The 12,705-nt window shown below is 51.7% G+C and overlaps 1 protein-coding gene across 1 annotated transcript in view; it reads left to right on the top strand.

The window, feature by feature from the left end:
• KCNH6 (potassium voltage-gated channel subfamily H member 6) overlaps nucleotides 1–3,232 on the top strand; it is a 101,486-nt gene extending 98,254 nt beyond the window's left edge. Inside the window, exons 13-14 of the mRNA XM_077806278.1 lie at nucleotides 1,435–1,633; nucleotides 2,948–3,232. Of these exons, the coding sequence (XP_077662404.1) occupies nucleotides 1,435–1,633; nucleotides 2,948–3,232 (484 nt within the window). The remainder of the gene's footprint in view (nucleotides 1–1,434; nucleotides 1,634–2,947) is intronic.
• The last annotated feature ends 9,473 nt before the right edge of the window (nucleotides 3,233–12,705 follow it).

Genomic DNA, 12,705 nt, shown 5'->3' on the forward strand with positions numbered 1-12,705 from the left:
GGCAGGTGAAGTGTTCGCGAAGTCAGTCACTGGCGACAGACAGTTGCCATGTAAATGTAAGGAAGGGGCCAGCGTTCGAATGAAAAGGGAAAGGAGCCCAGATCGGTGAGATCTGCCGCTTCAATAGTGCAGCTAGAATTTCCACCGCTGGGGACCGAAAGTTACACCCGTGTGAAAGCAACTCGATAAAGACGTGATTTTCAGCGGCTGCCTGCAGCCCCCATTCGGTGCAGTGGGAGTTGTGTGTGCTCAGTGCCTCTAGGAATCAGGCCACTTTTATCCAGGTGCCTAAGTGTAGATTTAGGTGTCTCACTTTGGGTCCAAGGAGTATGTGCCCTGTGTCACTCAGCCGTTTTTTCACTGACTTAATAAAAACGACCCAGTGCTATGCCAAGGAAGTCTGATACACCCCCTGCTGGCCACGCAGTGATAGCACCAGGCTCCGTTGAGATCGGAAAAAGGGCCTAGCTTGTCTTTTCATTTTCATTTACTTCTCTAAAAAAATGGTCCCTTTGAGTTGTGATATGAACGTAGGAATATTCTCAGACATTCTTATCCAGAGAGGGGTCCCAGAACTCCACCCTGCCAGACCCACATGGAGATAGGGAGAGCCCCAAAGTCCAGAGCTAAATCTGCAGCCAGCCTTCCCCAGCCCTCCTGGGAGTTTGGCTTCTTGGTTTGGGCCTGGCTCTTGAAGAGGCATTGTGGATTAGGATCAGGATACCTGGGTTCTCTTCCTTGAGGCCATTACTTGACCTCCCTCGGGCCTCTGTTTCCTCCTCCCTCCTTTTGTTATGTCTATTTAGACTGTACGCTTTTTGGGGCAGGGACAGTCTCTGACTCTGTGGCTGCACAATGGGGCCTGATCGCCGCTCTAGTTGCCTCTAATTGCTACTGTAATATAAATTACAGGTTTCAGAGTAGCAGCCGTGTTAGTCTGGATCTGCAAAAAAGAACAGGAGGACTTGTGGCACCTTAGAGACTAACCAATTGATTTGAGCATAAGCTTTCGTGAGCGACAGCTCACTTCATTCGATGAAGTGAGCTGTCACTCACGAAACCTTATGCATAAATAACAACGTAAATCCACAAAACGTGGGAATTGCCAGACTGGATCCAATCAGCTGAGGGCTCCATCTAGAGTCTAGCCCAGCATCCTGGCTCAGACAGTGGCCAGCAGCAGACACTTCAGAGGAATGTGGAAGAAATAGCCAGCTCATCTGCCCAGCGTGATCCCAATAGCGATTGGTTTAAGATCTGAGTTTGTCTCTCTTCCGAGACTCTTGGTTAGCATTAGCCATCCTAACACTGGGGTCCCAGACACTTTGCCTGCTCAGTGCAGCCCAAACAAAGCCCACTGCCCAGGCAAAGCCCCCGATGAAAGAGGGTGGCCCTGGGATGCACCGTGCTAACGCTGGCTGATCTGTCCCACAGGCTGGAGTCCAGGATGTCTTCAGACATTAATATAATCCTCCAGCTCCTGCAACGCCAGGTGTCCCAAGTGCCGCCCGCGTACAGCCCCATCTCACCGTCCTCCCACAGCCTGGCCTTGTACAGCATGGGCCTGAGGGGCACGGAGCCCGCTCCACCATGCATGCCGCTGCAGGAGAAGGACCTGACTCCTCCCGGGCAGGTAACTCACAGACTCCTGTGCTGGCTAATCACTGAGACTGAGCGCTTTGGCTGGGAGCGGTGTCCTTCCGCCTCGAGCAGCCCAGCAGATCTAGTTCCAGAATTTCCCGACCTCATTCCGCTTCACAGCAAAGACCAGTACAAGTGCTGAGCCCAAACCGAGGCTGAGGGGGCTCTAGGGGAGACGTCTCCGTCTCCTCACAGCGGAGAGCAGCTTCCTCCTCTAGAGGAGCAGGCCAAGGGGGTCCCCTGGCAGGTCATAGCACGAGTTACCCTGGGGTGAAGGAAGGAGACTTGGCTCTCCAAGGCTGCCCCTGCCTTCCAGGTGCAGAGAGGGCTCGGCTGAGGGTCCAGGCTAGGGGCTGCTCCCCTCCCTCTTCTCCTCACAGTGTGGAGAAGGGTCTGGCCATGAGGGACGCAGCTTCCTCTCACCAATGTGGGGGATGGAGAGACCCCGGAGATGATGCCAGCTCACCCACTGCTTCTCTCTGGGGGAGGTCCCCCTGCTCCTGCTTCTCCTCTCTTTGGCAGTGGGGGCCCCGACTAAACCAGGGCCATTTTGAAACCCGTCATACCCCAGGTCATCCCCTCTGGGCTAAGCCCTTGGGGCTGGAGAGGGGATGAAGCCCAGCAGAGGCCTGGAATGAGAACTCCACGCACCCCAACGCCATTCTTTTAGGGTGCTAGAGGAAAACAGAGTAGAGTCCCCTTTCCGGCATGAATCAGCTGATCTGTCCTAGCTAGCCTGAAGCCACCACTGTTGCTGGGGGAGCTGCTGCTGCTTTGAGAGCTCAGGGGCTTATCTACACTTGAGAGCTGCCCCTCTGCAGCGCTTCAGTGTAGCCACGACCTGCACTGATGGGAAGGATTCTCCCGTCGGCCCAGGTAATCCACCTCCCCGCGAGGCGGTAGCCAGGTCGATGGTAGCTAACGCTGTCTACCCAGGGACTCAGGTCAGCTTAACTGCACTTCTCCAGCCAACTTAATGTTCAGGTGTAGACCAGGCCTCTGAATCCCTCGCGACGTGGCTCCAACACAGGGGGTTGCACCGTCACTTGGGCAGCAGGATTTGACCAATGGGAGTGCGTGTGAGCTGTAAGGGGTTCCCCAATAACGGGGCAGGGGTGTCTCTGCTCCAAGGTGTCCCCAAGAAAAAGCAAGAAGCTCCCCCACTGTATGGGCTGGCACCACCTGCTCAATGGGCTTCTCTCTCTCTATGGGATGCTATGGCCTCTTGGCCAGAAGCCCCTTATTGCTGAGTTTAATCTCATAACAACACACCCTCATTTCTCCTTCTCTTCCCCTTCTCCGCCAGAGCCCAAGATACACAGAGATAGAAAAGTTCCAGCTGAAATCCAGGGATTCCTTGTCCAGCGGGGTACACCTGATGACGGCCTCGGAGAAAACCATGACCGTCTACTCCCAGCCGGAGTGTCATTCCCAGACCTTCCCCAACCCAGAGCCCCACCAGAGGGCAACAAACACACGGGGACTCTTCTGCGGCGCTCGTTTCCCTTCCCTCCCCGAGCATCTTGAAGCCTCTTCCGAGCACCTAGACATTCAGAGACATCTCTCCGACCCGGTGCTTCCTGGCAGTTAGAGACGCGCACACTTCAAACCAAGCCAAGAGGAACCGCAACTGAGAACTGGTTTCGTTGATTTCAGTTTTGACTGTGGGGGCGAGAGGGGGAGGACAAGGTTATTGGCTCAGGGGTACACTCTGTAGCTGTCGTCTGTCCCGGTGGAGGGGAGTGGAGAGTGGAGGGAGTTCAGAGATCATTGTTCTCCAAAGGCTTATGTAGAGTAGATTCAAGTTGCACATTATAGAGTGCACCCAACGCGGCGCTTTTTGATGGCCACCAAGAAGCCAACGGGCCGGAGGAGCCAGATGGCACCAGCCTCCTCTTCCTCGCCAAGGCTTCCTTCTGTGTTGGTGCCACCAAAATGGGCCACTACCGCAGGAGGAGAGTGAGTGCACGGCTGTGAGGCCACCTTGCTGGCAGTTCTCTGGGGCGGGGATCACCTCGCCATCTATGTTTGTACCGCGCCTAGCACCACGGGACCTTTGCGCACTACCGTACTGGGGCTGTTCATCCTGGAGACGATGTTGTCTGGAGGAGGAGCGGGAAGGAGGCATCGGATAGTGGGAGAATGAAGGAGCTGGAGGTATAACATCTGGGGACGGGCAGAGGAGAGAAGTCATCCCTGTCCTACCTGGCTGTCATTAAGAAACAACGAGGGTGGTAGTTTCCACCACTCTATCACGCTTCAGCACAGGTCCCTGGCCGGCAGCCCAGAGCAAGGCTGACTGTAAGCTTCAGCCAGGCCCGAGAATCTTTCCTCCAGCCCACATCCGACTCTTGCAAAGCCCCAGTAGCTTCCCAGACAAACTCAACTGTGAGTGGAAAGCACAAAACTCATAAGCACAATCCTGGAAAGCAGAAAAGCAAAATCAAGCCCCAGACATGTTCTTTCCAGCCCTCACTGGAGATTGTCTCTTTTGATAATGGTTTCATAGATGCTCCCTCCCACCCAACCGAGGGACCCCATTGCTCCCCTGCAGGAGAAAACCCGCCTAGCGTTGCTGCCTTGCCACTTGCTTAGATGCTGTAGAGGTAGTCTTGGGTGCCGGCTCATGCAGTGTTGAGCTCCCTGGGAGAGTAGCAAGACTGTGAGCGTTTCTTAGTGTCCACTTTGCTAATAAATGGTTTTGGCACCTAACGTGGCTCGAGGCTGTGTTTTGTCGAGGGGCCGGGAGAGTGGCTGGAGCGAGCTCATGGCGGTTGAGCTCTGAGCGCTACCCTGACCCCGTCCAATACTGGAGTTGCTTCAGAGCCCGGGTCCTAATCTACACAGATCTCTGGGACGCTCTCGGTCAGCTGCCCTTGTCGGGGACTCCAGGGCCAGTGGCGCTCAGAGCGCAGCTCTCGCAGATGCCGGACAGGGCCTTCGTCTGTGGAATTCCCCTTCTGCAGAAATGAGAACACGGTTGGATTTCAGCCCTTCGTCTGACCCCGCTCTTTGCAAAGGCCGTTCTGCAAGGACAGCCTGGCCTGCCTAGGGCCCAGCCCCTGGAACAATCCAACACGTGCTCCACGCTCACAGCCGGGCAGACATCTGAGAGGGCGGAGATTAGAACAGCCACCGCAGGGAACAAGTCTGACTCCAAGCCAATGGTTTGGTGCCCAGAGACCATGACAGAGGCACCTGATCTGCTTGTTCTCCCCTTTGTCCAGAGAGAAAATGAGCTTTGGGGGCACTCAGATAACAAAGTCCTGATGGGGGGACCCCCCTGCTTTCTCCTACCTTGTGCCTCAGTCTTCCCACCCTGCCACCACCGGGGAGCAGCCGCATGGAAGCTGTGCTGTAAACCCTCGGAAATGCGTGAGGCCCCAGGGCACAGCGTTTCCCTTAGGCATGCACATGGCAGGCTTTCCCCACCTCTGTGTAGCAGTGGGCTCAGGAGATGTTGGCTCCATATTCGAGCCGGCTTCAGAGCTCGATCTCCCAGCGGGCCTAAGGGGATTACGCACTCAACACCTCCCTTTGAAAATTCCCAGCTTCAATGCTCCATGCCTTTAATTGGTCTTCTTTGCACTTTCGGATGAATGTCCTAATTTGGGCCATTTACCTGGCTGACCTTAACACTGATGGTCTCAACAGCCATTCCAAGGATGGCGACACCCTCAGGAAGGACAGCTCCGGGTAAAGCAATGAGTTGGAGGTTTTCGTCTAGGACCCCGCGGCCTCTGATTAGACGTGCAGCTGCCTGAACTCTGCTGACTCTTCAAGGCTTCGGAGCTCACGGCTCCAGAGGCTGCAGCGTTTAACGGGTTATAAACATTAAGCATCCTACTGAATTTCCGGGGCTGAAAAACACCTGCATTGGAAGCAGAGGTGGCAGGGAGACTTTCAAATGCACAATGGCAATTTCCAGAGAGGGCAAAACAACCCACAGGCACAAGCAGTGAAAGATGGTTTTCATCTCTTTCAGTAATGGGGTATAAAGGCAGGACATTTCCAAAGCAAATGCCTGTAATAGCTGCACTCGCAATGCACAACAAAATGATGCAAGCCCAGCACAATGCTAATCCTAATCTGAGTGTGTGTGTGAGAAGCGGTGAAGCAGCCCAGCACAGGTAGTTGGGACTTTGTCACTCCATAGAGGCTGGATAACACACAGAGGAGAAGAATGAGGGGGGATTTGATAGCTGCTTTCAACTACCTGAGAGGTGGTTCCAGAGAGGATGGTTCTAGACTATTCTCAGTGGTGGAAGAGGACAGGACAAGGAGTAATGGTCTCAAGTTGCAGTGGGGGAGGTTTAGGTTGGATATTAGGAAAAACTTTTTCACTAGGAGGGTGGTGAAACACTGGAATGCGTTGCCTAGGGAGGTGGTGGAATCTCCTTCCTTAGAAGTTTTTAAGGTCAGGCTTGACAAAGCCCTGGCTGGGATGATTTAATTGGGGATGAGTCCTGCTTTTGAGCAGGGGGTTGGACTAGATGACCTCCTGAGGTCCCTTCCAACCCTGATATTCTATGATTCTATGATTCTATGAGGAGAGTGAATTTGCTGTGGCCTTCGTACCAAGACGTTTTCTCCTTTAGTTCATGCGATAGAGACTCATGCTTCTAGATCTAAAGGTTCCCCGGTTCAAACCCCGCGGATGAGCCAGCTGTAGGTATCAGTAAGTAGGGGAAAATGTATGTACAATAACATGGTACAGTCGATGGGCTACCCTGTGGGACTGGGCAATGAGATATACTGCCTTTCATCCCAAAGGACTTTACAAACTGCATATATGCACCAGAATTATTTCCCCCACCAATGAAATGCAGCCACCACTTGGGCGGAACATGGCCGCTGTTTAACACCCTTCAAGAGTTTAGGACAGGAAGTGAAAACCCTCATCTCCAACTGAAATGGCAGGTTGAACAGCAGCGGGGCAGGATATCACCGGAATTGGCACCCTGGTGGGTCAGCTACCATGGGGAGGAACGTGGCGTGAAAACACGCTCTGATTCGCCCTTCCTTGGGCCATTTGTTGGCATCCACACATGTGCTGCGTGGGTGTCCGTGGCACCCGTCTGGTTCTGCACGGCTGCCCACACCTGCTCGTGCAGGCATCAATGACCAGTGCAGGCGCAGGGCAGGGGAGAGACAGCTGCGGAGATGGGGATTTGGCCAGAAACTCGAGCCGATCGGCCCTCCTCTTACCCATGGCAACACTTTGGGTTCTGCAGCTCCTCCAGCAGCCCCATGCTGGGCACTGGCTCAACGCTGACTCAGGGCTATTCAATCAGAGCCACCACAGTCACTAGCCTACCCCGGCACTCGGGCCCGACAGAGTATGCCCGTGAACTGCTAGCTGGAGCAAAGGCAGCTCTTTCATTAAAGGACGTGGTGGGGATCAGAGAAGAGAATTAGCTAAGCTGCAGCCAGGAGACTTCTGGCCTGTGCCCTCACAGCCAACACCCCCAGGACTGATGTCCTTGCTTACCTGAGCAACGTCGCTATGGAAACTGCACCGGAGGTCTCAGCAGGTACCCGGGGCTCTCCCGTAGCAGGAGAAGGCAGAGGGCAGCTGCAGAGCCGCGCGAAAGGGAAGGGGAGTTTGTGCCCCATCCCCTGCCCCAGATCTGGTTTCTCCACAGCCGCTCGAGGGAGGGTGGGGAGAGCCCTTCTGAAGGAAGGTGTATGGGTCTGGGAAGCTCACACTGTTGCTGCTTGAGTGGGGCTTGGGCTGTGAAGGGGATGGTGCCAACTCAGGGCCATAAAACACTGGGGGGAGAAGGGGCTGGGCAGGGGGTATGTGCTGGGGGGAGTGTACATGGGAGGTTCTGTGGTCGAGGTGTGTGTACAGGGGAGGGCCACGGCAGGGCAGAGGGGATCTATGGCCTAGGGGTGTTTGCAGATGCTGTGGCATGGATCCTGGCGCAGGGCAGCACCCTGAGTGGGGCAGGTGTGTGCTGGGGTGGCTAGCCTGCACAGGAGCCCCCCATCTGCCACTTCCTCGCTTCCCCTGCCACCCGCACCAGCCAGATTAAAGCCAGTGGCGGGACGCCTGCCCCCGCTGCAATCCCACCTTCCTTTGCAGTGTGAACATACCCTTCCACCTGCCAACGCTGGGCAGCGCTTGCTGAGCCAGCTTCTCCACCATGCTGCAGCACCTGTCGCTGTTGTGTCTCTCACCCCAGCCCCGTGTCCCTGGCCCCGGCTGCATGCACGCACGCACGCTCCAACCATGCAGCTATTTCTATTTCAGGACTTTGGTTTCATCTTTCTGCAGCAGGGACATTGCAGCCAAAGGCATTTTTCTCCCACAAGGCTCCTGCCTCTTCCTGGAGGGGCAAAAGGCAACTGAGCTCCCATAGGATCTCTGGGGGCTGGCACATGGCCGGGTCTTTAAACCACACAGCAGTGTTAACATCTGACCCGTCCTCCCCACAGACAGCAAGATAACCAACCCCCCATGAGTTTGGGAAGAAACTGACCCTATGGGCAGGTTATCCTATAATGAGCCACTTCAGAGTTCCTTGCACCTTCCTCTGAAGCAGCTGGTTCTGGGCACTGTCAGGGACAGGATGCTGGACGAGATGGACTTGACAATTCCTCTCTTCCTCAGTGTCTCTTCGAAGGGATGAGAAATGCCTACAACGGGGATGCTTGTATTTCAATGACTCTGAGGTACACAAAGAAAATCCTGCTTTGTCCGTTCAGCACCTGTCAGCAGTAGATCTCGCAGAACTGAAGTGAATTTTAGTCCCAGGCCAAGAAAAGTGACCAAAGCCTGAGGAAGAGTTCTGCCTGCTTGGGGCACCTACTCCATGGATGGTGGTGAGATGCAGGCTACTAGATACAGACAGTGGGTCCCAGAGCCTCACTTCTGTGGATTCATAGTGCCCATAAATGGCTCCAGACTCTTGTCAAGTGACATGCCCAAATCCTTCCTCCGTGTGCCACTTCAGAAACCCACAGGGAAGTCCAGCTCTGTCCCAGGCCTGCTGCAAGATCCTGTCCCAGTCACTTACCTCAATCTGTGCCTCGGTTTCCTTATCTGCAAGATAAGGAAAATGGTGCTACCCCCTTCTCATGGGCAGTTATGAGGAATACAGTAATGAGCAGTTTGTAAAGCACTTAGAACAGGAAAAGCCTTATGTAAGTTGCAAATACTTTAATTATTATTATTATTTATTATTTATATTATGCACCTAGGAACCCCAGTCAAGACTTATTATGGCTGCTTTGTTCTTAGCACTGTACAGACAAGAAACAAAGATGTTCCCTGCCCCAGAGGATCTACATGACAGACAGGACACCACTATCTTATTCCATGCTAGCTTATCCCCATTTTACAGATGGGAAACTGAGGCACAGAATGGGGAAGTGACTTTCCCAGGGTCACACAGGGATCCCATAGCAAATCTGGGAACAGAGCACAGGTGTGCCAACTCCCAGTCCTATTGTTTAGAAAAGTAATGAGAATAAAGGCTAACCCAGCACTTGAATGAAGGCAGCTGCAGAAGCCTGAGTCCCTTTTCTTGGATGTAACAAGAGTGAACGAGCTTGATCAGAACATGATGGGCCATTTTAGCCACTTTTCAGAAGAACTTTGAAACAGGCTTCTGTATCCTGGCCCTGCTTATCAGCAGTGCCATTCTCCCTCTATCATCCAAATTGCTCCTTTTTGGCTAACAAAGATCGCAACAAATCTCACTACTGATGTTGAACTGGCCCCTCACCAGCTGGCCTATGACAACTGTTCAGACCTCTCTCTGGGCCTTTGTGATGTGGAGGGCAGTAGCTACCTTCCACACTACAACAGTGGGAGAATGAGAAATTTTAGCCAAGGCACTGAGGTTATTTCCGATGCAAAAATCTGGCCACTAGGACATTGGTACCTGCAGGGCCGGCCCACAACATTTTGGCACCTGAGGCGGGGGGCTCAAATGACACCCCCCATGCCCTCTTGCGTGGGCCAAAACCTTGAAAGGTCTCAATTCTGCCTTCTTCTTCCTGTTCTACTCCTCTCACGGTACTGCTCTGCTACCTACCGCAATAAAGACAGGTTTATGAAGTGAGCTGTAGCTCATGAAAGCTTATGCTCAAATAAATTTGTTAGTCTCTAAGGTGCCACAAGTCCTCCTTTTCTTTTTGCAAATACAGACTAACACGGCTGCTACTCTGAAAACTGTTCTTTGCCTTCTTGGTTGCAAAGATCTGAACTGCTTCCTGCTGAAGGCCCACAGTCTGGGCCAGCTCATGCTTTATTGAGATGATTGCAAGGCCGACCAGCCTCTCCTGTGTCATTTTGGAGCGTAGATGTGTTTTTATTAACTTCAGCTTGGACAAGCTGCGTTCTTCACTGGCAACTGTTACAGGAAGTGTTAGAAGTATGCGCAGAGCAACAAAAGCATTTGGAAAGAGGGTGGTCATCTTATTTGTGCACATATATTCCGGAACAGCCTTTGGAATTGATCCTGCTGAAATGTATTTTGAAAGGGCTTTCAGTTCATCACCTAAATCACTGGCATCAATATCGCGCATGTCATCATGTCACGTCAGCGCTGTCTCTAGTGCCCTGCATTGCTGGTGTAGGTCTTCTTCAGGTATAGTGAGGAGTTTTGGAATATCCTACAACATCCCAAATGTACTGCTGTGTTCCTTGAGCTGCATGAAACGTTCTTCAGCTGACTGTATTGCACAATCTAGCACCCGGTTAAAGAATTCAACTTTGAATTGTTGTTTGGGGTCTCTTACGGGATTATCCCGTGCCTCGTAATCAAAACGTCATCTTCTTCGGTGACTTTTGTATTCTTGAATGGGTGGGAAAATAGCTTCAGTGTGAAGTTCCTCTGCCAACTTCTGTGCACTCTTCAGAACGTTCTGAAATCCCTCATCTGACAGGTAAGACTGTAGGTATGACTTTGCTTTGTCCAGTTGTTCCATTGCTCCAGCTATAACAAGAGTCTCTTGCTTACAACATTTATTTCAAACAGTATGTCATGCCACAACACTAAGCCACACAGAAATTTGAAGTTATGTATGTTTCTGGTGATTCCATTTCCCTCTGCCACTGTTCTCCCATGAACAGTTCCTGTCATAGCATTATCCTCCGTAATGGCAACTATGGCATCATCTATCTTCCCAAGCTGGTGTTTGATAGGCTTTATCGCCTCCACTTGACTTTCCCATTGTGTGGCACTCAGTGGTTTCAGTGTCAGAGAGGATGTTCCCAGATGTTGCTTCAAAATTTGCCATCGACGAGTTGATGCAGAGAAAAATACATCGATGCTTTGAATTACATTCAAAAATTCAGCAGCCTCACTAGACGCTGATGCTGCATCACTGACCACCAAGTTCAATGAATGAGAACTGCATGGGACAAAAAAAGCTCCAGGGTTTAACTCTCGGATCCGTGTCTGCTCTGCTCTGTTCTTGCCTCTCATGTTGGCACCATTATCGTAGCCCTGACCTCTCATGTCAGCTATCGCAATTCCCGCATCTTCCAGCTTTTTAAGAAGCACATTTGTCATACCAGCTCCTGTAGTATCATCAATGTCAATAAAGTCTAGAAAATGCTCTCTGACAGTCACCACTGCAGGGACATTTTCACTAGGTTCTGTTGTTGTTACAAAACGCACCATTAAAGTCATTTGTTCCGTATGGCTGATGTGAGGTGTGCAGTCCAGAATAACAGAGTAATATCTTGCTGACTTCAGATCTGCCACAATCTTCTGTCTGACTTTTGTTGCCAATAACTGTATGATCTCATTTGGAATTGTTTTTCCAAGGTAGTGGTGTGTGTACATTTCTTGGGTGGTGACTCTTCTTAGATACTCCTGGAGTCCAGCATCAAACTCAGCCATCAGCTCCACAATTTTAAGGAGGTTTCCATTGTTCGGCACATACAGTTGATCTGAAGTGCCACGCAGTGCTAGGTTTTGGGTCACGAGCATTCTCACAATGGCAATGAGCCTTTTCAGAACATTTTGCCAGTAAAGAGACTCTGATGCAATCTTCTCTTGATGCTGATTATCTATGGTGGCCTTTAACCTTAGTCTCATCTCAAACTCTTTCCACCTATGGAATGCTCTCTGGTGATTTGCTGCCTTCTCATGGCATGCCAGATTTTTACAGTCCTTTGTTCCTGTAGTACCCAGTGTGGCTGGAACATTAGACTGGAAGAGTTTGCAACAAAACCAGTATGCAGCATTCTGGGTTTTTGAGTACATAAGCCATAGCCTCTCCACTTTGTCACCATTTGGGGATTTCACACCAGTAATGTGTTGGATGGAAACTTCTATATTCATTGTCTTTGGGGAACATGAAGTTTTTCACTTGCTGTGGCCTATGCAGTACAAGGAAGTCCCTCAGGCTACTGCTTAAGTGGGTCCACAGTCCCGGATCCTCTAGACTTAAGGAACTAAACTCAGCAGCAGCTGTTTCTTGTGCCTCCACCCCACCCTTCTCTAATCTACACTTTTCTTCAGGAATGTACACGGTTGCATCCATTTGAAATGGAGATATGGATGCTGCAGTAGCTGGAAGGTCACCTGCACTCTGACTAACTGGGAGATCAGGCATCTCCTCACCACTCACATCCTCCCTGGGGCTGGAAGGCTCACCATGAACATTTGTGTCTATGTAATTCAGGAGAGCTCCTTCCTGCTTACATAGAAAAGCTTCCTTTGTTTTCTTTCTTTTTCTGAATGCTGTCCCAGATGGGCGTTTTCTTCTTTCACTCATGGCTGCTGTTCCGTGTCAGCTATAGTGGCTCTCAACACTCAATTGAAGGGGACAAATAAGCAGGGCCTGAGTGAGGGAAGATATCAACGTCTTAAGGGCCTAATTGGCTCCTGCTACTTCAGTTGACGGTCTGTTCTCCTCAAGTGGGTTCAGGGAAGCAGCAGGAAACAGGAAGCTCCCTGAGAAGCTGGTGTTAATTAGTCCAGGCTCCTGGGGGTGCTGAGAGGTTCATAAGAGGCTCCTCCTCCTCTCTCTCCCTGCAGTTCCTGCTGCTTTCTGTTATTCCCTCTCATCTTTTCTCCTGCCTGCCTGTTCTGTCTCTTG

The sequence above is a fragment of the Eretmochelys imbricata genome, chromosome 27 (assembly GCF_965152235.1).
Source record: "Eretmochelys imbricata isolate rEreImb1 chromosome 27, rEreImb1.hap1, whole genome shotgun sequence".
Taxonomy (NCBI): Eukaryota; Metazoa; Chordata; order Testudines; family Cheloniidae; genus Eretmochelys; species Eretmochelys imbricata.